The sequence below is a fragment of the Chlorocebus sabaeus genome, chromosome 21 (assembly GCF_047675955.1).
Source record: "Chlorocebus sabaeus isolate Y175 chromosome 21, mChlSab1.0.hap1, whole genome shotgun sequence".
NCBI classification, from domain to species: Eukaryota; Metazoa; Chordata; class Mammalia; order Primates; family Cercopithecidae; genus Chlorocebus; species Chlorocebus sabaeus.
This window is the reverse complement of record NC_132924.1, coordinates 28,662,189-28,686,809: the sequence shown is the minus strand read 5'-3', so window position 1 is coordinate 28,686,809 and position 24,621 is coordinate 28,662,189. Positions and strand designations below refer to the sequence as shown.

Below are 24,621 nucleotides of genomic sequence, written 5' to 3'. Positions count from 1 at the left end.
ATTGAAGGATTTTGTGAAAACATTGATTTTTAACCTTACTTGGCTTAGAGAAGTGGTATAACAGACCAATCTACAGTTTAAGCACAGACAGGGAGATATGGCAACTCGCTTTTTTCCCCTACATAGGCATTATTAACCTTGGGTTGTGGGCAAAAGCAAGCCAAGTTTTCTAAGCAGGAAAGCAACAAGAGCAAAATGAAACTTCTGAGATAAAACCATTTGCTGCTGTGGGCCTATAGAGGTGGGAGAAACGAATTTTCATAAGCCTTTAGAATGATTAAGACCCTTTAAGAATAAATTAATTCAAAATTGTGGAACATTATTGTAGTATGAGACAAGTGGGAACCTTTTTTTTTTTTTTTTTTTTTTTAAAAGAGGGTTTCGCTATGTTTCCCAGGCTGGAGTGCAGCAGCTGTTCACAGGTGTGATTACAACCTTGAACTCCCAGACTCAAGTGATCCTCCTTTCAGCCTCCCAAATAGCTGGGACACTGGCTACTTTTAATTATGCAAATCTGGCTGTATTCAACCTGGGGTCAATACAACCTACAGGACAAATCGTGTCTTTCATCAGTTTGAACATATTGCAGGTGCTGAGAAATTCCAAGTATTACAACCTAAAATGATATTATTTAGTGTAGTAGATTTAAAATTTTTCTCTATCATCTGACCCTAGATGTTCATCGGACCCTAAATGTTCACATATATAGCACACGGTCAGGCGTACACCCAGGATTATGCATTTCAGAAAATACGTAAGAATCCAAGTTTGTGCAAGAATTGTCTTCCTGAGTGGGATCTAATTAAAATACAAAACGAAATTAAATATCCTTATTTTTGAAACGAATTACTTATAACGTATCTCAAATGTAATTATTGACACACCCTCTTCAATAAAAAATTCGAAAATTTATACAAGAGCTTTGGGAGTTAAGACGAACAAAAATATATTTCGTGGGAGTTTTGAGACAAGAAGGAATACATTCAAACACAAAATAAACTATCCTGAATTTCTTCTGGATTGTCATTCTTGTAAAATTTTAGATATTGCACATTTTCATAATCTAACTCATGGCAGTCCCAACATAAAACAACTAGTCCTCTGCGGGAATTGCAACTAGACGAGCGGCAACGGTTTGACGCGGATCCGGGAGGAGGGCGGGAGCAAGGCAGGGAGAGAAGGAGCGGCCTGCCCAAGACATGCAGCTTATCTCTAGAGAAACGGGTTTTGCAGCACAAGGTAGCCTGTGTCCGATTCATCTATTTTCTGCCTTGCTCCTTCAAATGGAAACCTAACAAAGACCACAGGCAGCCGAGGGCCGCAGCCGCAACCCTGGTCACCAAGCCCGAGGAGTAGCCGCACGCGGGGCAGCCGGGTCCCCCAAGCTGCTCGTCCCGAGCTAGCGAGATCCCAGCCTGACAGGCGACGCCAGCAGCTCCGGGTCGCGACTGAGCAGCGGCCAAGGCCAGCTGACGGCCCAGCCGGTCCCTCGCGTGCTCTGGGCGCGCCGAGCCTCCACACTCACCATCTCGATGATCTTGGTCTTCCGCCCCGTCTTCCTCTTCAAGGTGAATATGTACTGAGCCAGCACCACCCCCGCCACCAGGGCGCACACGCTGGCGCTCGCTACCGCGCCCACCCTCGCCACGGCCGCGCGGTCCATGGACGGGGCCCTCATGCGCGTCCCGGCAGGAAAAAAACAGGCAACTCGCGGAGACTGCGAGTCTCAGAAGCGCGGGATCCCAGAACACCAGGGACGAGCCCGCGACACCCCGCCCCGCGCAGCTCCGCCCCCACGAAGCCCCACCCACACGCCATCGAAGGGAGAGGCGGGGACGCGGCAGGAGGGGCGTGGCTTGTGCCGGGAGCCTAGGCTGGAGGCGGGCCTTCCGCAGACTCAGGGTCTCAGGAGCTGCTGCCAGGGCAGGGCATAGTATTGCAGTAATTATCCTTCTCTGCTAATGAGGATTAGGCCGTGGTTCACTCGAGCCCCGCCCCAATAGAAATCTAATTCCAACCGCGGCCCACTCAGAAGTCGGTCGCCACCTTTGCGCCTCAGCCCCTCTGGACTCCGGCCCCCAGAAGGCGGTGCGGCACGGTGTGACCTGCGCAGTGGCGTCCGTTGTAAGTGCTATGACAACCGGGCGAAGACGGCTCAGAATTAGGCCGGGGAGGGTAGGTGTCCCTTCCGTCGCGGCCGTCGGGTTTCTGCTACATCCCATTTGCCGCCTCCGAAATCCTTTCCTCCTCTGTGAGCAGAAGGGCTTGCAGTTGTTCTCTCCTGCCTAGTGTCTTCCAAGGGATAGATGCCATTTCCTCTGCTGGTCTCTGGGGGTGACGAGGGGCGCAGGGGAGCTTCTTGGGGAAATCGCTCCAACTCTGTGGAGCTGGTGGTGCTGCCTGGTGGGGCCCCCTCTTCCCGGGACGTGGAACAACTTTCAGCCGGAAGACGAGAGGAAATAGTTGTAGGACAGGAAAAATTGTTTCCTTCTAGCCTTTTAGATTATTTGGCTGGTCTACAAATTAAATTGATGTAAGACAGAGGAACATGAGAAAAACGATTTGTCGACCGAAAGGTGAAATAACAGGCACTAAAACTTAAAGAAATCATGGTTAGTTTTATTATAGGCCAAGTTTGAGGACTTAAGCCTGGGAACATAGACTCAGTATAGACCGAGAACGTGTCCCAAAGTAAGTTAGCTGGGAGTATAACCTGAGGAAGACTGAGTTTTAATACTGTAATATTTGATTATCAATATCTATATTACTATGTCATTTTGTCTCCAGAGTAATTTTTTATGAATCCAGTTTTGCACCAAATAGCAATATGACTTAAATGTTATCTGATTGTGAGGGCTAAGATGGTCACAGCCTCATTTATCTTTCTTCCTCAACAAAAACATCTTTTTTTCCCATATATTACATATTATTTTGAATGGGTAGAGACTAAAGCCATGTTTCTATAATTTCAGGATTTTAAACATTTTGTAGACAATAACATTCGTCTTGAAGCTGTGTACAATCTAAAACAGAAATGGAGTTCCAAATTTTGTTTTTGTAATATGGCCCATCAGCTGCACATGGGAAGAATGTGGGTACTCTGAAATGTGATGTATATTTTAACTAGTTATACTATATCATAGGTCTGATTATCATATATATGAAATGTTAAAGCTGTAGGAGTAAAGTCTATTAGACTACAAACCCTGGTAGTAAATTTCCAGGAGGAAAGGGGGTCCATATGTTTTTTGTAAGTGTAAACCTTGTGTTTCTGAATCTAAGAGGTTTGGCCATGTTTGGAGGCCATTTCAGCTTCTATGTGAATTAACATATTAATTACTCTTATTGAAAGAGATGAAAGATCTTGATATGGTTTGACTTTGTGTCCCCACCCAAATCTCATTTTGAATTGTACTTCCATAAATCCCATGGGATGGACCTGATGGGAGATAATTGAATCATTGGGGTGTTTTCTTATATACTGTTCTCATGGTAGTGACTAAGTCTCACAAGATCTGATGGTTTTATCAGGGGTTTCCACTTTTGCATCTTCCTTATTCTCTCTTTGCCTGCTGCTGTCCATGTAAGATGGGACTTGCTCCTCCTTGCCTTCTGCTATGATTGTGAGGCTTCCCCAGCCACGTGGAACTGGAAGTCCAATTAAACCTCTTTCTTTGTAAATTGCCTAATCTGGGGTATGTCTTTATCAGCAGCATGAAAACAGACTAATACAAATCTCTACAGGAACTACAAAATACTGATGAAAGAAATCAGGCCAGGTGAGGTGGCTCGTGCGTGTAATCTCAGCACTTTGGAAGCCCAAGGTTGGGGGATTGCTTGAGGCCACAAATTTGAGACCAGTCTGGGCAACATAGTGAGACCCTGTCTCTGCAAACTCTGCAAAACCAAAGAAATTAGCTAGGCATGGTGCTGTGTTTCACTCTTGTCTGTGTGAAGAGACCACCAAACAGGCTTTGTGTGAACAGCAAGGCTGTTTATTTCACCTGAGTGCAGGTGAGCTGAGTCCGAAAAGGTAATCAGCGAAGGGATATAGGGGTGGGGCCATTTTATAACATTTGGGTAGATATGGGGGGTTGTTCTCTGTCAGGCAGGGGTGGGAGTCACAGGGTGCTCAGTGGGGGAGTTTTGAGTCAGGATGAGCCAGGAGAAGGAATTTCACAAGGTAATGTCATCAGTTAAGACAGGAACAGGCCATTTTCACTTCTTTTGTGATTCTTCACTTGCTTTGGGCCATCTTGGCATATAACCTGCAGGTCACAGGGGATACAATGGCTTAGCCTGGGCTCAGAGGCCTGACACTGCCTGCCTGTAGTCCCAACTACTCAGGAGGCTGAGGTGGGAGGATTGCTGGAGCCTAGCAGTTGGAGGCTGCAGTGAGCTATGATTATGGACTCCAGCCCTGGTGAAAAGGTCAGGAGATTGAGACCATCCTGGCTAACACGGTGAAACCCTGTCTCCACTAAAAACAAAAAAAATTAGCTGGGTTTGGTGGCGGGCACCTGTAGTCCCAGCTACTCAGGAGGCTGAGGCAGGAGAATGGCATGAACCCAGGAGGTGGAGCTTGCAGTGAGCCGAGATCATGCCACTGCACTCCAACCTGGGCGACAGAGCAAGATTGCATCTCAAAAAAAAAAAAAAAAAAAAAGTGAGACCCCTGTCTCAAGAAAAAAGAAAAGAATGGAAGAAAGGGAAGGAAGGAAGGGAAGAAAAAAAGAAAGAAAGAATAGATGACACAAACAAATGGAAAAACACCCCATGCTCCAGGATTAGAAGAATTAATGTCATCAAAATGACTGTACTGCCCAAAGCAATTCAAATTTAACAATACAGATTCAGCAAATACAGATTCAGGAATACAGATTCAGCAAATGCTGATTCAACACAATACCTGGCAAACTACCAACATCATTCTTCATGGAATTAGAAAAAACAATCCTAAAATTCATGTGGAACCATAAAAGGGCCCAAATAGCCAAAGCAATCCTAAACAAAAGGAGTAAAGCTGGAGGTATCACATTTTGACTTAAAATTATACTACAAAGCCATAGTAAACAAAACAGCATGGTACTGGTATAAAAATAGACATGACACATAGATCAATGGAACAAAATAGAGAAACTAGAACTAATGCCCCATATCTACAAAAGCCTGTTATTTGACAAAATATACACTGGCAAAAGGACACCCTATTCAATAAATTATGCTTGGATAATTTTAGAGCCATATGCAGAAGAATGAACCTGGACCCCCATCTCTCACCATATACAAAAATTAACCGAGAGGGATTTAAGACTTAAATGTAAGACCTGAAACTATAAAAATCCTAGAAGAAACCCTGGGAAAAACTCTTTTGGACATTGGCCTAGGCAAAGAACTTATGACTAAGTCCTCAAAAGGAAACAACAAAAATGAAAAACAAAAGTTGACAAATGGGACTTCATTAAGCTAGAAAGCTTCTACATGAATAAACAAATAATCAACAGACTAAACATACAACCTATAGAATGGGAGAAAAGATTTGCAAAGAATGCATGTGACAAAGGGTGACTATTCAAAATCTACAAGAAACTCAAACTATTCAACAAGAAAAACCATTAAAAAGTGACCATACTGCCCTTGACATGAAGGACAAGAACAAACATTTTTCAAAAGAAGACATACAGATGGCCCAAAGCATATGAAAAAATGCTCTGCATCACTGGTCATCAGAGAAATGCAAATCAAAACCACAATGTGATATCATTTCACACCAGTCAGAATGGCTTTTAAAGTCAAAACACAACAGATGCTGGTGAGGCTGTGGGGAAAAGAGAATGCTTAAACACTATTGGTGGGAATGTAAATTAGTTCAGCCACTGTGGAAAGCAGTTTGGACACTTCTCAAATAACATAAAACAGAACTACAAGTCAACCCAGCAATCTCATTACTGGGTATATATTCAAAAGAAAATAAATTATTTTGCCAAAAAGACACATGCATCACAGCACTATTCACAAGAGCAAAGACATGGAATCAACCTAGGTGTCCATCAACAATGGACTGGATAAGGAAAATGTGGTACATGGACATGATTCAATACTACACAGCCATAAAAAAAAGAACAAAATCATGTCATTACAGCAACATTGATGCAGCTGGAGGCCATTATTCTAAGCAAATTAATGCAGGAACAGAAAACCAAGTGCTGCATGTTCTCACTTATAAATGGGAGCTAAACATTGAGTACTCATAGACATAAAGATATATATAAATATATATTTTTATGTATAAATTATATAAATTATTTACATAATGTATGTATAAATTATATATAAGTTATTTACATAATGTATGTATAATAAATTTATACATTATATACATCATATAATATATAATATAAATATAATATATAAATTTATAATATAAAATGTAACATATAATATATAAAATATTTATGTCATATATAATTTATATAATATATACTATATAATACATATTTATGACATAACATATTTAACATATAAATATGTATTTTATATATTATATATAATGTATAATATATAATATTTATAAAATGGACTACTAGTCATACATAAAAAATAATAAATCGTGTTTTGTAGCAACATAGATGGAACTGCAGATCATTTTCTTTAGTGAAATAACTCAGAAACAAAATTAACTTTTTTTTCTCACAAGTGGGAGTCAAACAATGGGTGCACATAAACATACAGAGTGGAATAATTGACATTGGAGACTCCAAGTGGTGCAAGGGTAGGGGGGCAGGATGAAATACCACCTATTAGATACAATGTATACTATTCTGGTGATGGGTGCACTAAAAGCCCAGATTTTGCCACTACTCAATATATCCATGTAACACAACTGCATTTGTATCCCTAAATCCATAAAAATAAAAAAAACAGAACTAAAAAAATGTGAGTTGGGACACATGCTCTTTTTCACTCTTAGACCTTAGCATTTTCCCTTATAAATTAAGCAGTTAAGTGATTCCTACTGTGTGATTCCAGGTTACATTATACTGTTTTTTTTCCAACCGCAAAAGCAAGGTTTCTGTCCCCTCAGTCAAGAGATACTGTGACATGGCACACAGGTTGGTGCTGTCTTTTCTCATACCTGGGGACCTTGCACGGTAACTGATATCTATATTTATAGAAATACAATGATCCATTTGTCAAGTATTAAAAATAGACCAACGAGATCTAGAATTGGGAAGGACTTTCTGAATGTTCCTTTCTAAATGGGAACCTAGATAGTATATTATACTATTTCAGATAGTATATTATATCTGAAAAGAAAGTACCATAAGCTGTAGGAACATTAGATTGGTTCCAAGGGGTTGACATTAGAATACCAATGTCATTTTGATATGGAAATATTGGAAAATAAGAGTCTGTCCTATATTTATGTTCATCAAATTAGTTATTTCCCCATGTATGGTGAGGGTATTGAATAAAGGAGGGTGTTTGGCGGGGAGCAGACATGGGCAAACCTACCCCAAAGTCCACAGAAGCTGAGAGGCTGAAGACAGAGGCTTACAAATCCAGTTACAAACAGAAGCCATGTCTGTGTCTTCAGTGGCAGTAAGACAAGATGGTGGATGCTCATTACCATGACCCCTCAGACCTGAGGCTTATAAACTAGTGGAAAGGGGTGGTTTAGAAGGAATGTATAGGACAATTGAAGTATAGTAATATCAAGTTAGTTTGACTTCAGGGCAGGATTTATGGTAAGTACTTGCTCTTCCACAATGAGCAATAGATAAACTGGAAATCTTAGAGGCCTTCTCAGAACAAAGAACATCAGAAAAGCCAACATGGTGTATTAGCTTTTTTTGTTTGTTTGTTTTTGAGACTGAGTCTTGCCCTGTCACCCAGGCTGGAGTGCAATGGCACGATCTTGGCACACTGCAAACCCTGCCTCCCAAGTTCAAGCAATTCTCCTGCCTCAGCCTCCCAAGTAGCTGGGATTACAGGTGTGCACCACCATGGCCAGATAATTTTTGTATTTTTTTAGTAGAGACAGGGTTTCACCATGCTGGCCAGGCTGGTCTCAAACTCCTGACGTCAGGTGATCCACCCGCCTCGGCCTCCCAAAATGTTGGGATTACAGATGTGAACCACCATGCCCGGCCAGATTAACTTTTAAGATGGAGTTGTTTTGTCCTCCACAGAGGGGGTGTCATTAAATATTTAGACAGTGTAAGAGGAAAGCATGAGAGTAGAAGGCATATACAGAAGAAATTGTTGTTTTATTTTGTTTTTTGATGAGGTCTTGCTATGTGGCCTAGACCGGTCTTGAACTCCTAGGCTCAAGCGATCCTCCCAAGTATCTGGGATTACAGATATGCACCACCATGCCCAGCTATAGCAGAAATTTATTGTATGGGATTGGTTTAGTATCTTGAGATACACTGTATACCCTGTTGTTGTCTTCTTCTTGTCTTTGGAGGAGTCAGGAGTCTTTGAACATTTTAACTGAAGATCTCCAGAGGGCTTAGAAATCCATTTAGCAGTTGGGGCTTTTTTAAAATGAGAGATGTGAACCCAAGAGTCAAATCCTTCAAGTTTAGCTGCACAATGATTAGTCAACAGTTTCTAATAAGGTTCCTTCCAGTGAGGCTTAAGAGAGCCCTTTAGCTGATGTATTTTCCAATAAGTGTAGCCACCCAATTGGAGGTCATGACAGTTGATGTCTTCATTTCCCAGTAGTGTGTTGTAAAATAAATAATAATCTGTTCTCTACATCTTGGCTGCTCTAGCTCCAGCCATGGCTCAAAGGGGACCAGGTATAGGCTGCTGCTTCAGAGGGGACAAGCTTGGGAGCTTGGCAGCTTGCATGTGGTGTTAAGCCTGTCAGTGCATACAGTGCAAGAGTTGAGTCTTGGGAGCCTCTGCCTAGATTTCAGAGGATGTATGGAAAAGCCTGGATGTCCAGGCATAAGCGTGCTGCAGGGGCGGAGACCTCATGGAGAACCTCTACTAGGGCAGTGTGGAGGGGAAATGTGGGGTTAGAGCCCTCACACAGAGTCCCTGCTGGGGCACTGCCTAGTGGAACTGTGAGAAGAGGGTCACCATCCTTTAGACCCTGGAATGGTGGGGCTGCCAACAGCTTGCAGTATGCACCTGGAAAAGCTCCAGGCACTCAATGCCAGGCCATGTGAGCAGCAATAGGGGCTGAACCCTGCAAAGGGGCAGAGCTGTCCAAGGCTTTGGGAGCCCACCCTTCGCACCAGCATGCCCTGGATGTGAGACATCGAGTCAGAGGAGCTTATTTCGGAGCTTTAAGATTTAATGACTGCCCTACTCGGTTTTGGACTTGCATGGGGCTTGTAGCCCCTTTCTTTTGGCCAATTTCCCCCTTTTGGAAGAAGAGTATTTACCCAATACCTGTATCCCATTGTATCTTGGAAGTAACTAACTCGTTTTTGATTTTACAGGTTCATAAATAGAAGGGACTTGCCTTATCTCAGACTAGACTTTGGACTTTGGACTTTCAAGATAATGCTAGAATGAGTTAAAACTTTGGGGGACTCTTGAAAAGGAATTACTTTATTTTGCAATGTGAGAAGGACATGAGATTTGGAGGGGACTGGGGTGGAATAATATGATTTGGATGTGTGTCCCCACCAAATCTCATATTGAATTGTAATCCTCAGTGTTGGAGGTGGGGCCTGGTGGAAGATGATTGATCATGGGGTTAGAGTTCTCATGAATAGACTAGTACCATCCCCTTGGTGCTGTTTTTGTGGTAGTGAGTGAGTTATTGTGAGATCTGGTTGTTTAAAAGTGTGTAGCATGTCCCCTGCCCCCACCCCCCGGACCCTGCATCACCCCTGCTCCTTCTCTGGCCATGTGAAGTGCTGCTCCCACTTTGCCTTCTGCCATGATTGTAAGTTTCCTGAGGCCTCCCCAGAAGCAGAAGCTTCTGTGTTTGCTGTACAGCCTGCAGAACCCCAAGCCAATTAAAGTTCTTTTCTTTATAAATTACCCAGTCTCAGTATTTATTTATAATAGCCTGAGAATGGACTAGTACAGACATTTTCTTACAATTTGCACTGTGATTCTTTGGCTTGGGAATGTTTCAACCCAGTGGGAGAACATGCAAATCATAACTAACATGAATTTATATCCCTGAACAGGAGATAATTGAACAAAATGTATTTGTCAAATATCAAAGGGTCCAGCAGAAAGGGAGAAGTGCCTCTGTACTCACAAAGGGGCTGGATTATGTTTGGAGCAAATTGGACATTTAGCATAAACCTTATAAGCAATTGTGGGTGAAGGTTTTCAGTAATATTGTTTTTCTCATGCAATCTTTTTTTTTTTTTTTTTTTTTTTTTTAGGTCCCCAGTATATAAGCTCATGGAGGTGTTGTAAAGTAGGAAATTGAAATCCCATAGGCAAAATGCGTTTGTCATTGAGTCCATACCATAGGTTACAAGTGGTAGGGGGGAATGTTTGCCCTTTGTTAACCATATTTATTTTCTCTTTTCTTTTTTCTCTCTCTCTTTTCTTTCATTCTTTTCTTTCTTGTTTTGAGACATGGTATCATTCTGTCTACCAGGTTGGAGTACAGTGCCACAATCATCACTCATTGCAGCCACAACCTCCTGGGCCCAGTCAATCCTCCTGCCTCAGCCTCCTGAGTAACTGGGGACTGCAGGCACCTGCCAACATGCCTGGCTAATTTTTTTTTTTTTTTTTTTTTTTTTTTTTTGTAGAGACAGGGTTTCACCATGTTGCCTAGACTGGTCTCAAACTCCTGGGCTCAGGTGATCCTCCTGCCCCAGCCTCCCAAAGTGTTGGGATTACAGGAATGAGCCACCACACCCAGCCTGCTAATCATATTTCTTTTTCCTTTTCTGAGGCTCTTTCTTGAGCATCTTGGGATTCCCTTTTAATTGGGTTTCATTTAAGCATGGCTACTTCTATGATTTCATCTCATCCTGGTAATAGGGCAGCTGTCTTTGCTGCTACATCAGTAAAATGGCTTCCCTTACTCTCCAGAGACTCAATTTTTGAATGTCTAGGAATCTTATAGACAAATTTATTTTTGTAATTGAATGGCCTCTGTAAGTTTAGAGACCTGAGAGCCATGTTTAGTAGGATGTCTAGAGGAAGTCAGATAACCTTGTTATTTCCGTAACATTCCGAAGTCGTGAACTACACCAAAAGCATAGTGGCTGTCAGTGTAAATTTTAGCTGTCTAATCTTTGGCCAGCTGACAAATTCTAGTGTGCTCTATTAATTCAGCCAGCTGAGGTGATATCACCCTAAGGAAAGGCTTACTTTTTGTAATGTCCACAAAAGACACAACAACATAGCCTGCTCAATATTTTCCAGTATTTATCCTTTAGATATGACCTATCACCAAATAACATCAGCATTCTCTAGTGTTTTGTTTGTTTGTTTGTTTGTTTGTTTGTTTTAACAAATCCTGTCTGGCCATCAAGAGCTATACTGTTAGTGATATACAATCACGGGGCATCTCATCAGTCACTCTAGGCAGCAGGGGAGTGAGATTAAGAGCATTATAATGAAGATCATATTATGTGAGGGAGAGAGTAAAAGTATTTCATAAGATACCAGCTGGCCAGGCATGGTGGCTGACTCCTATAATCCCAGCACTTTGGGAGGCTGAGGCGGGAGGATGGCTTGAGCCCAGGAGTTTGAGACCATCCTGGGCAACATAGCAAGACCTTCGACTCTACAGAAAAATTAAATACCCGGGGGTGCTGAGATGGGAGGATTGCTTGAGCCCAGCAGGTTGAGGCTGCAGTGAGCTGTGATCATGCCACTGCACTCTAGCCTGGGTGACAGTGTGAGACTCTGTCTCAACAAAACAAGAGAAGCTAGCCTGCTAATAGAAAAAGGTTGAGTGTGATGCAAATTTGGAAGAGCTTCAACAGAAGGAGGTACATACACAGTGGAACTTTCATTACAATTTCCTGAGTAGCCTTGAGAAGTGCAACTATGGCTGAGATGGTTCTTAAACAAGGGGGTAATCCACGTGCTACAGAAGCTAGTTGTTGACAGTAATAGCTGATACCTCTATGTTGTCCCCGTGTTTTGGGGCCAGAATGCGTAAGGTGATTCCATGACGTTCACGGACAAAGTGGAAAAATAGTTACTAGTAATGTGGATGTCTTCAATCAGACGCTCTTATAAAACTATCCTTTAACTCCTTAGCTGTTTGTCCTTCTGTGGTTTAAATGTATGAGATCTGGATGATCCTCTTTTACTAATGTATATAAACAGGCCAGGCATGGTGGCTCATGCCTGTAATCCTAACACTTTGAGAGACCAAGATGGCAGCCTTGATTGAGGCCAGGAGTTTGAGACCAGCTTGGGCAACATAGCAAGACTTCACCTCTACAAAAAATAAAAGAATTAGCTGGGTGTGGTGGCATGCACCTGTAGTCCTAGCTACTTGGGAGACTGAGGCAGGAGGATTGCTTGAGCCCAGGAGGTTGAGGCTGCAGTGAGCTATGATTGTGCCGCTGTACTCTAACCTGGGTGACAGAGTGAGACCCTGTCTCTAAAAACATAAAAAATAAAAGAGTGTTAAAAATAATAATGTATATAAAGTTTGTGCCATGAGGGAAAAGTTAGGAATATAGCTATGACAGTAACCAGCTAAGCTCACCAGGTGCGGTGGCTCACAACTGTAATCCTAGCACTTTGGGAAGCTGAGGTGGGCAAATCACCTGAGGTTGGGAGTTTGAGACCAGCCTGACCAACATGGAGAAACCCTGTTTCTACTAAAAATACAAAATTAGCCAGGCCTGGTGGTGGGTGCCTGTAATCCCAGCTACTTGGGAGGCTGAGGCAGGAGAATCGCTTGAACCCGGGAGGTGGAGGTTGCAGTGAGCCGAGATCGCACCATTGCACTCCAGCCTGGGCAATAAGAGCAAAACTCCATCCAAAAATAAATAAATAAATAAATAAATAAAGGTCCAGCTAATCTCAAATCTCAAAATCCACTTAGTTTTTGGAGTAGGGAATGTAAGAATTCCAGTTACTCTGTCTGGATTTGTGTGTAGCCCTTCCTTAGAAATAAAATGTCTTAAGTATTTCACTCTGTTAGGCAGAATTGATGTTTTTTCTTAGAGACTTTATGGTTTTTTTTGTTTTTGTTTTTGCTAGTTCCAATAAATATAGACAGTCCATTTTTCATTTCTGTAAGTTGGAAGAGCATAACAAGAGGTCATTCACATACTGGAGCAGAGTAGAATTTTCTTCAAAATTTGGTTCAGATAAATCAACTTTTAATATTTATGAAAAGTAGGTTGGGCTTTCCTTGAAACCCTGGGATATAACTGTCCAGGTGTATAGGCACTGTCCCAAGTAAAGGCAAACAGGTATTGACTATCAGGATCTACTGGTATACTGAAAAAGGCACTACATAAGTCAAATACAGTAAAATATTTATTATTTATGGGTGTATTAGACAAGAGGTAATGAGGGTTTGGAAAAACTGGATGTCAAGGGACAACAATATTGTTAATGGCTCTTAAATTTGGCATAAATTTCCATTTCTTCCCGTTGGGTTTTTGTACTGGGATGATGGGCATATTGTCAGGGCAGATGCAAGGAATGATTATCAATGAATTCCTTAATTAATGTATTTATGCATATTATGGATTCCTGTTTTAATGGTGATCATTTAATATCAGGAATTGGTTTATTTGGATCTGCTTATACTTTTTACTGGTACAGCCATCAGAATTTTCCCTATGTTCATGGATGCACAGGACCATAGATAATCAGGAATGAAGTCTAACAAATCATGGAGTCCCTCCTTTGCTTTGGTACCTAGTAATTGAACCTAATCATTTGACTGAAAATGTCTATAGTATCAATTTCAACTGATTCTTTCTCATTGTGAAGAACATTCTTCCTGTTTTTGAAAAAGAGATATGGGCATTATAAAGCTCTAAAAAATCTCTCCTTATAAGATATATTGCTACAGAAGGCACCAGAAGGAAGGAATGATGTCCATCTAAATTCCCTAGCTGCAAAGTTAAAAGTTCTGATCTATGTACAGTCATAGGTTGATAGGTATCCTTACCATCTGAAATGGTTGCTTACTCCGAGGAAGAGGGCTCTTTAGGAGGGTAGGATTGAGAACAGACAGTCTGGTTTCCATATCAACTGAAGCCTTAGTTTGTTTTTTGCTTATAGACATATTTACGTTCCCTAGACTGTAACTTAGGAGGAAGGGAAAAACCCTCTTTATTTTCCCAGAGCCTCCCTGTTCTTCATTTCCATTTTCTCTTTTTGCTTTTGCACCCATTTCAGCTTTCTACAGTGTTTTAAAAGATGTCTTGTTTTTTTAATAATAATAACAACAGACATTCTTAGATGTTTTTGAAACGTCTTTCAAAAGGGTGGCCTCTGTTTAAACCTAGCATCTTGGCCAGTAAGTCGCTGGAGTTGTAAATTTATAATTTTAGTGGCATTATTATCCTTTCTCTGTTGTATCACCCTGGCTGGCTTATCAAGAAGGTTTACAAGCTCAGAAATATGTGATGAGTCCCAGTTTATTTAATGTAACTTGACTACCTTGGCCAATTGTTTGTCTAACCCATTAAATAAACTTGAATTTAGTAAGGGATCATTTTGATGATCTTAGACTGGTGATATGATTTGGCTCTGTGTTCCCACCCAAATATCATCTCTAATTGTAATCCCCACGTGTTGCAGGAGGGACCTGGTAGGAGGTGATTGGATCATGGGGGTGATTTACCCCATTCTATTCTTGTGATAGGGAGTTCTCATGAGAGCTGATGGTTTTTACAGTGTTTGGGAGTTCCCCCTTTGCTCTCACTCTCTCCTGCTGCCATGTAAGATGTCCCTTGCATCCTGTTTGCCTTCCACCATGATTGTAAATTTCCTGAGGCCTCCCCAGCTATGCAGAACTGAGTCAATTAAACCTGTTTTATTTATAAATTACCCAGTCTCAGGTATTTCTTTATAGCAGTGTGAAAATGGACTAATACAACTGGCCTCATTTATTCCAGAGTATTGTTTAAACATCTTTTAAAATCTTTCAAAGTAGTCTGATACAGTCTTATTTGATCCTTGTCTACCTTGTTGCTCCTTAAACCAATCAGTGTTCTTTGGGAAGTATCTGGGGAATTACCTGTGTTAGACAGTTTGTCAGTTCTGAGGCTTCTGCTCGGTCCTCTGCCTTTTGTTAATAGAAATTGCTTACTGGATTCTTCAAATCAACCTTTGATATCCATTCTCTACCTTTCCTTTCGGATATTAACATATGAACTAGTTGACATAAATATGAATATACTGGCTTATCGGTCTTTTTTTTGAGACACACACACACACACACCACTCTGTCACTCAGGCTGCAATGCAGTGGTGTGATCATGGCTTGCTACAGTCTTGACCTCCTGGGCTCCAGCAGTCCTCCCACCTCAGTTTCCTGAATAGCTGGAACCACAAAACCATACCTGGCTAATTATTATTATTTTTTTAAATAGATATATGGTCCCACTACGTTGCACAGGCTGATCTCAAACACAGGGCTCAAGCGATCCTCCCTCCTTGGTCTCCCAAAGTGCTGGGATTACAGGCTGAGCCACCACACCCAGCCAGGTCTTTACTGCCAAACTAAGTTCCTTAGCAAAGCCTATAGGATCTTGGGTAGGATCAGGAAGTTAGTAAAACCCCTGAGTTCTGATTTCATCCAGGTACTAAGTGGTATAAGCCACCGAAGGATCCTCCCTTGAATTCAGCTTTTCTTTGGAAGGTGCTGCTAAAACTTCCATAGATGATGGAAGAGGAAGTCAAAGTAGGTCTGGACAGGGCAGTTCTGAGAGCAGAGTTGGAAAGGCTCTGGGGGAGAGAGAGAGTAGAAACAGTAGTAGAAGAGGATAAAACAGTAGACAATTCATACTTTTTTTCAACTGTGAAACAGTTTCCAGAATCTTGTGATTTACCTCCCATATGGAAATGATTTTGTCATTTCCTATTTTAGAGGCTTCTAGATGCCACTGAAAGTAGCTTTCTCACTCTTTCTCTTTCATCTTTGAGCCAGCTCTCTCCAATTATGCATGTTAACCTGGTGATTCAAAAATTCACAAGATGAAGTGCCATAATTTTGTCATAAATCCAGCTGGTGTTTCAAGAGGTGGTAAGCAGCCTTCAAAGATTTCAATCTTTGATGTCTAATTTCCCATGTTACTTCCTGTCCCCATCCATCTGTACTGAGCTAAGAATGTATAGGATCAAAAATGTGTTGCTTTAGAGCTTTACTCCTCAGGTTTGCACTCCCGAGTGGATTTAGCTCGCTTACATGTCTCAGGAAAACTCGCTGCTGAAAGAGGGAGCTGCTCCTAATGCTAAATGACCACTCTTTATAAGTGTTTCCTGGAGGAACTAGACTATTTTAAATGTTCCTCTGTTCATAGTGGAACCCTATGGACTGTTGCACATCACCAGGGATTTCCCTCCAAGGTCCACAAGATTCTTAGTTGCCTAAGAATACCTGAAGTTTGGGGTGGAGGGAGTGTATGTCCCTCATCTTCAGAACAATTTTATCTCAATTGTTTTTATATGAAGGTAAAGGGGTTTGTGCAAGTAGAAGATGGTCTTTGAAAAGAGGGAAACATTGAGCTGAGCCACAAGATCCACCACTTAAACTGTGGCAATATTTGGTCAGCCTAACTGTCTGTCCTTCCTTCCTAACAATTTAGAACAAGCAATAACAACTCTATGAAGAATTTGGCAAACCCAGGATATATTACTCTTCCTAAACACAGCTTAGAATAAAAAAGGATCACTTCCTCTTTGGTTGGTTACTGTGTATTTCTGTCTTTGGCTATGTCTCCAAATGGAGCTTGTGCCTCCAGTTCTTCATTCTTTATGTTAGCAGCATTTTATATAGCTGGTCACACTTTCCTTTGAGATATACTTTTTTCACTTCTGCTATGGTTTGGATATTTGTGTCCTCCAAACCTCATGATGAAATTTGATCTGCAGTGTTGGAGGTGGGTCCTACTGAGAGGTGTTTGTGTCATGGGGGCAGATACCTCATGAATAAAATAGTGCCCTCCTTCAAAGGTGAGTGAGTTTTTCATTAGTTCCTATGAGAACTGATTGTTACAAAGAGCCTGGCACCTCCTCCTCTTTCTCTTTCTCTCTCTCTCCATGTGCAGTCTGCACACACCAAGTCCCTGTCTTTCACCATGAGTGGAAGCCACCTGAGGCCCTCCCCAGATGCATATGCCTAATCTTGAACTTAACATCCATCAGAATTGTGAGCCAAATAAACTGTTTTTCTTTATAAATTATCCAGCCTCAGGTATTTTTTTGTAGTAACACAAAATGGACTAAGACAACTTCCTTTCTGATAACTCACTCCTAGTTTTCCCTTGAGTTTATTGGATGCTTCTGTTCAGTCTTTTTGGCAGACTCCTCCTTCCTTTTATTGGTAGCACCCCAGAGCCCAGTCCAGGTTTATATCTTCATTTCCCTATACCTCTCTCCCTATGAGGTCGTCTTCTATCTTATTATGACTTTGAGCACCATGCATATGCTGATAAGTCTCTTTTCCAGAGCAGCATCCTGCACTACAGACAGATATGTCCAACTTTTTATTTGGCATCTCCACTTGGATGTCTCATAGTCATAATTAATGTGTTCAAAGCCAAACTCCTCATTCTATTTTTCTTCCAAAATTGTGCCACCCACTACATTCTTATTAATAACTGTCCGTCTGTTAGTTACTGAGGTCAAAATATTAACAGTATAAAGTATCTGAGTCACATGGCACCAAAATAAGTTACCAGCGATGAATCGATGATTTCATATGAGTCTGCAGCAACCTCAGTTCTTGCCTCCTTAGAGGAAAGAGTTTGACCTAGGAGGCATAAGGCAGAAGGAGAGACAAGGCAAGTTTTAGAGCAGGAGTGAAAGTTTCTTAAAAAGCTTTAGAGCAGGAATGAAAGGAAGGAAAGTACACTTGGAAGAGGGCCGAGTGGGCAACTTGAAAGACAAGTCTGTGGTTTGATCTTTTGACTTGGCCTTTTATATGTTGGCATACTTCTGGAGGCTTGCATTACTTCTCCCCGGATTCTTCCCTTAGGGTGGGCTGTCACTTGGGAGGGGAGCCTGCTAGCACCTGGGAGGGGAGCATGCGCACTGTGTTTACTGGAGTTGTACACATGCTCTCTTGAGGCATTCTTCCGTTACCAGTCACATGTCCCTACGAGGTCATATCCCAGTTAAACTTTGCCATTTTCCCTCTTAGTGTGTATGTGTGAGCCTACTCGCCCAGTTTCTGAGATCTTATTGGGAAGCAGCTGATGACCAGTTTCAGGTGTTTTCTATTTATTGGGAGTCAGCCTTTCCCTCGCGCTGGCTGTGACCAATTAGTATTTTAGAGAGACAGTTCACAATGGCCTGACCATCACCAGATGGTCACCTGACATTCCTGGTGTGTGTGTGTGGAGGGGAGCCCTCTCCTGCCCTGCTCTTGTCTACCTACTCTGACGATAAAAACCTCAGAGTCATCTTTGACCTCTCACACACACCACATCAATTCAAAATACATCAAAAATTTGAGCACTTATTTCTACTGCTGCTATGTCAGTCATTTTCACCATCATACTTGGATTATTGCAATAGCCTTCTAAATGGTCTCCGTAATCTATCGATGACCCTTTAATAGTCTGTTCCAAACACAGTAGTCAGGGTGATCATTTGTACAGTGAATGAGATCATGTCATTCCCTTGCTTGAAATCCTTCAATGGCTTGCCAGTACACCCATAATAAAAGCTAAAGTGCTCACAGTGGCCTGTAAGGCTACTCAGTCTACCCCCGCTTAACCTCTCTAACCATCATCTCCGGCTACCCTCCCCTTCATCCCATTTGTTCCAGTCAACATGGGTTCTTTGCTGTTCCAGAAATATAGCAGGCATGTATAGGAAACCAAAATATTTTACCCCAGAATATAAGTCTTTAACATATTTGAAGATGGCTATTCAGAAAGGCTGGAAATACAAGAATAGCTGAAAGGCTGTCTTGTGGGTGAGATTCACATCTGTAGAGAAAATCTGCATTGATGCAGTCAGGCTTTCTCCGAGGCCCTCTTTTGTCTGCTCTAGGAAAGATTAACTGAAAGTCTGACACCTTTAAAAGTATGAAAGAAACAGTCACCATCTATTTTCTCTGATAGCTGCTACCTGTAAGGTTTCTCTTCTTTTTTTTTTTTAAGAGACAAGGTCTTACTCCATCATATAAGCTGATTGCAATGGCACCATTGTAGCTCACTGAAACCTTGAACCTCTGGCCTCAAGCGATCTTCCTGCCTCAGCCTCGCAAACTGCTTGGATTATAGACATGAGCCACCCTGCCCAGCCTACCTATGAGGTTTTGTCTGCATTGTAAGATCACCTTTGCTAGTCAGGCCTCTTCTTCTTCCACTCCTATAACCTGTTTGTCACAATCCAAGCCCTCATTTTGCTGTAACCTCAGGACTGTATATAAGGTTCTGTGCCTTATATGGGACACACATAAGGCACAGAGGGGTAGGAGGGGTCGATTAATCACTCTGGATTTCTTTCCCATGCACATTAACACATTCGTATTCCATTTCTCCTATTAATCCTCTTTGTGAGTTGATTGTTTTAGTGAAACTTCAGAGGGTGAAGGAGTTTCCTTTGGCCCCTATAGTTTTGGCCCTGTGAGCAGGATTACCAAAGCCACTCTGCTCTTCTGGAAACAGCGGTCAAGGGAACCCAGGACCCAGTAAGCCAGTAGAATGGGGTATGAGTTTCTTACTAGCCAGGTTCTGGTCTCTCTGGAAAAGCTGGCCAAACAGATGTTTTTTTTAAAAAAAAAAAACCACTGTTTGTCCGTTTTTCCTATGCAAAATCTGGGAGAAAAGGATTTGTGTGACTAGTCTTGGGTATCGCAAAGCTGGTGTACTTTTTTTGGTATAAATTGCAGATCAAATATTGATTTCTTTCCTCCCAGAAATAGTCTTTTCCGTCATCTTTGTCTTTCTGTGTTGTTCTGGTAGGACATGGGCCTAAAACCCCTAAAAGCCCCTTGTTTCAGCCAACCACGACACCTGTGCAGACAGGTCGGTTTTATGGTTCTGACTGGACGACTATGTATGTAGACAAATTTTTCTGTGGGTCCCCAAAATAAAATCTAGATGAAGTTCCTCTCTTGTGTGTCCTTGGGAGCTTGACTTGTGACCGAGTGGGAGGAGCTGCTCTTGGTCTCCACCATCTGGGGGTATGATTTTGGGGTCATATTAGGTGGCCAGTCTAAAACTGGCTGGGAACCCAAGACGCGGAAGTATATATGTTTTTCCAAATATGGCAAACTTTCCAGTGACTTTTGTCTTAATAAGAAGTCCCAGTGAAACCCCATCTCTAGTAAAATACAAAAAATTAGCCGGACGTGGTGGCATGCGCCTGTAGTCCCAGCTACTCGGGGAGGCTGACACAGGAGAATTGCTTGAAGCCGGGAGGCAGAGGTTGCAGTGAGCCAAGATCACGCCACTGCACTCCAGCCTGGGCGACAGAGTGAGACTCTGTCTAAATAGAAAAAAAGTCCCATCCATAAGGAACTTTTGTCGTCACAACTCTTGTTGCCTGGTTTGTCCTGGGAAAGTACCATCCTTAGCCGTCTGTGGCAATAAGAGACTTGCTGTCTTAGCCTATTACTGGGAGTAGATTTTTTGGAAGGGATCTTTGTCTAGTTAAAATTCCACACTTTTACCACCGTGGCCTGAATTTGATTCCCAGTTATGGAACTAGTCCCTTTTGTTTTGATATTTCTGTGACTTTTGACTTTTGGGGGGTACCCATTTGTTATTGATCCCTTTACTTTCCATGGACAGCTTCTGATTTGTCTTCTTCTGTCTGTAGGGGCACACAAGACTTTTAGGTCTTTGTGTGTAGATGGTCAGCTGAGAAGCTGAGACTCTAGAGAATGCAGCCAGACAGAAATGTGGGTTGTCAATTTGCAGCTAGTGAAACTTCCCATTCTTTGAGCTATCTTTGAGGGTAGTTCTGGATCTTGTGAGGACGACTTTGCACCTCTTTGGAGATGTCTCGTATATCCTTGGTTAAGTCATAACTTTGGTGGTGAGTTACTTAGGAGGGTACCTTTGGTAAAAAAGTTCCAAAGCCAGGATTATCAGCTGTTTGTTATGGCTAAAATCAGATAATTCTGATCATATGAAATTTGAAAGGATTTTTTTTTTTAAATAGATCTCTGTGGTCAGAAGTCAGCATAATTAAAAGCTGATATTCAAGATATGTATTTATTTACTTATTTATTTATTTTATTTTATTTAAAAAAAAATTTTTTTTTTTTGAGATGGAGTCTCACTGTCACCCAGGCTGGAATGCAGTGGCGCAATCTCGGCTCACTGCAAGCGCTGCCTCCCGGGCTCACACCATTCTCCTGCCTCAGCCTCCTGAGTAGGCGGGACTACAGGCGCCCGCCACCAGGCCCAGCTAATTTTTTGTATTTTTAGTAGAGACGGGGTTTCACTGTGTCATCCAGGATGGTCTCGATCTCCTGACCTCGTTATCCACCCGCCTCGGCCTCCCAAAGTGCTGGGATTACAGGCGTGAGCCACCGCGCCCGGCCTATTTATTTATTTTAAAGGCCTTTTTACTTTTTCTCTTTGGATCTTGTTTCTGGGTATTTTTTTTTTTTTCAGTCAACTGAAACAACTTTTGAAAATATATTTGGTCCTCTGTTCACTTCCTTTCTTGTTGATGTGATTTTTACTGAGAAAAATGCAGCATTTTATTGGCCCTTTAGAAAGCTTAAACTTTCCCCAATTGTCTGCTTTAAGAATTGTTCTCCCTGGATGCTACCGGGCAACGAGTAGGAGGGTTGCTGCAGTGAGCCTTGAAGCCCAGGTGGAGACTTTGCAGGTGCAGATTTTGGTGGTAGTAGCAAATATATGTATATATGTGTGTGTGTGTATATATGTATATATATAATTGTTCTCCCATTTACTTCTGTTCCTCTTTCCTCTTTGCCATCTTCAGTACCACATGAAAAGATCTAGAGGGGGCTGGGCGCAGTGGCTCACACCTGTAATCCCAGCACTTTAGGAGGCCGAGGCAGGCAGATCCCTTGAGCCCAGGAGTTCAAGACCAGCCTGGGTAACATGGTGAAGCACTGTCTCTAGAAAAAAATAAAAAGAAAGAAAAAAACAATTAGCTGGCCAAAATGGGCATGGTGGCACATGCCTGTAGTCCCAGCTATATGGGAGGACTGATTGAGCCTTGGTGGTCTAGGCTACAGGGAGCTGTGATCGTGCCACTGCACTTGAGCCTAGGCGACAGAGTGAGACCTTGTCTCACAAAAAAAAAAAAAAAAAAAAAAAAAAGGGAGTTGGGGATGGATCCAGAAGGGAACTTCTAATAATGCTGAGACCCAGTGAGGAACATAGAAAAAGGCATCACTCACCCACTTTTTGGATCTTCTGTCTGCTCTTTACAGTCCAAAGAGTCATGGGGCAGCTTCCTTGCAGGTGTAAAGCTCTGCTCTTTTATGGCTTGTGTTACCTGATCTCTCTGTCTTTTGAGGGTACCAGATATTACTTTGTAATGTGAGGGAGAACTTGACCTTTCTGTATGTGATGGCTGGTAAGTCACTGAGAAGAGCTCCAGTTTTATAGGTGGCTGAGAATGGTTACCATGAATGGTTATTATAGGGGGCTACTCGTTTCTTTGCTCATTTGGATTAAAAGTCACAATTTGAACATTTGGAGGCCATGGAAACACTACCAAGGGATGACTGTCACGGGGAATGGGCTGATCATAGATTGGGCTGATTGGCATTGGGTGGCCCTTGCAGCAGGATGCGCTGTGGAAGCACTGTGTAAACTGGTCCCGTGGCATTTCCGTGTTTTGGGAAATCTGGTATTCAGTGTGAAAAAATGGGATCCTTGATTTCAAAGCATCTAGATGCTCTGCCTTCTAGCTGTGCCTGTTTTTCACATATTTAAATATTAGTTCCTAAAAACTGCAAATGCTTTGTTGGCCCTATTTGTTAATGGCTTCACCCTGAGCTCAGTGGTCTAGTTATAAATGGGAAACTGTTCAGGCATGGTGGATCACATCTGTAATCCCAGCTCTTTGGGATGCTGAGTTGGGAGGATCACTTAAGGCCAGGAGTTTGAGACCAGCCTAGGCAACATGAGACCCCATCTTGACATAAAATAAAAAATCTTAACCAGGTGGGGTGGTACATACCTATATTCTCAGGTGCTTAGGAAGCTGAGGTGGGAGGAGCCTTTGAGCCCAGGTGTTTGAGGTTGCAGTGAGCTATGATCATGTCACCAGGGTGACAGAGTGAGACCCCGTCTCTCAAAAAAAAAAAAAAAAAAAGAGAGAGAATGAAAATGGAAACTCCACATATCTAAATAGATGGGTCTCCAAATTATGAGTTTCTGGCTTTCAGCTGCTTATTTTGAAAAGGTTTCTGACTTTTCTCTAGGCTCATCTGTGTGCTTCCTTGTAAAATCATGTAACGAGTTCCTACTTTTTATTCACTCGGCATCCATTTTTAATTTTCTTGATTAACATACCCAAACTCTGTCTTGACAAACCTTAAATTCTTTCTCTGTGCTTTGAGATGTAAGTCTGCTACCCCGTTTTTTCTTCTCTTTCCTTCCTTCCTTCCCTCCCTCCCTCCCTCCCTCCCTCCTTCCTTTCTTCCTTCCTTCCTTCCTTCCTTTTTTTGAAGTTGAGTTTCACTCCTTTGCCCAGGGTGGAGTACAGTAGCATAATCTGGGCTCACTGCAACCTCCACCTCCCGGGTTGAAGCAATTCTTCTGCCTCAGCCTCCTGAGTAGCTGGGATTACAGGTGCCTACCACAATGCCGAGCTAATTTTTGTATTTTTAGTAGAGATGAGGTTTCACCATGTTGGCCAGGATGGTCTCAAATTCTTGGACTTCAAGTAAGCTGCCTGCCTCGGCCTCTCAAAGTGCTGGGATTACAGGCATGAGCCACTGTTCCTGGCCCCTACCCTGTTTTTTCCAAAACTTGGCAAGGGCTTCAGCCATGTGGGATAGATACACTTTAACTTGTTACATTTACAGAGGCACAATTTAATCCAACCGTCCTTTTATAGTGAGTTTTTCCAGTTTCATGGCTAAAATTTAAAATGAAAGCTGTAAGATTCTTGTGTCGGGTTTTTTTTTTTTTTTTCCCCCTGAGACAGAGTCTCGCTCTGTCTCCTAGGCTGAAGTGCAGTGGTGCGATCTCAGCTCACTACAAGCTCCGCCTCCTGGGTTCACGCCATTCTCCTGCCTTAGCCTCCTGAGTAGCTGGGACTACAGGCACACACCACCACACCTGGCTAATTTTTGTTGTATTTTTTAGTAGAGACAGGGTTTCACCATGTTACCCAGGATGGTCTTGATCTCCTGACCTTATGATCTGCCAGCCTCGGCCTCCCAAAGTGCTGGGATTACAGGCGTGAGCCACCGTGCCTGACCGTGTCTGTTTTTTTTTTTTTGTATACATGTGTATATGTGTCTGAACATTGTCTACATGGTACCAAATTGATTTATAAATAAATACTCATAAATTA

At 42.2% G+C, this 24,621-nt stretch overlaps 2 protein-coding genes across 5 annotated transcripts in view; one reads left to right on the top strand and one right to left on the bottom strand.

Annotated features, from left to right (window-relative positions):
* NT5C3A (5'-nucleotidase, cytosolic IIIA) overlaps positions 1-1,894 on the bottom strand; it is a 47,372-nt gene extending 45,478 nt beyond the window's left edge. Inside the window, exon 1 of one of the 3 annotated variants that reach the window (XM_007981650.3) lies at positions 1,526-1,894. In XM_007981650.3, the coding sequence (XP_007979841.1) occupies positions 1,526-1,678 (153 nt within the window). In that variant the 5' untranslated portion in view covers positions 1,679-1,894. The remainder of the gene's footprint in view (positions 1-1,525) is intronic. The other 2 variants (XM_007981651.3, XM_038004822.2) reach the window with 2 other exon arrangements.
* Positions 1,895-2,017: 123 nt separating this feature from the next.
* Positions 2,018-24,621, top strand: part of BBS9 (Bardet-Biedl syndrome 9) — a 557,785-nt gene continuing 535,181 nt past the window's right edge. The window contains exon 1 of one of the 2 annotated variants that reach the window (XM_073008978.1): positions 2,018-2,124. The gene's annotated coding sequence lies outside the window, so the exon portion shown is untranslated. Of the gene's footprint in view, positions 2,125-2,152; positions 2,176-24,621 lie in introns of those variants that run through there. The other variant, XM_073008977.1, reaches the window with a different exon arrangement.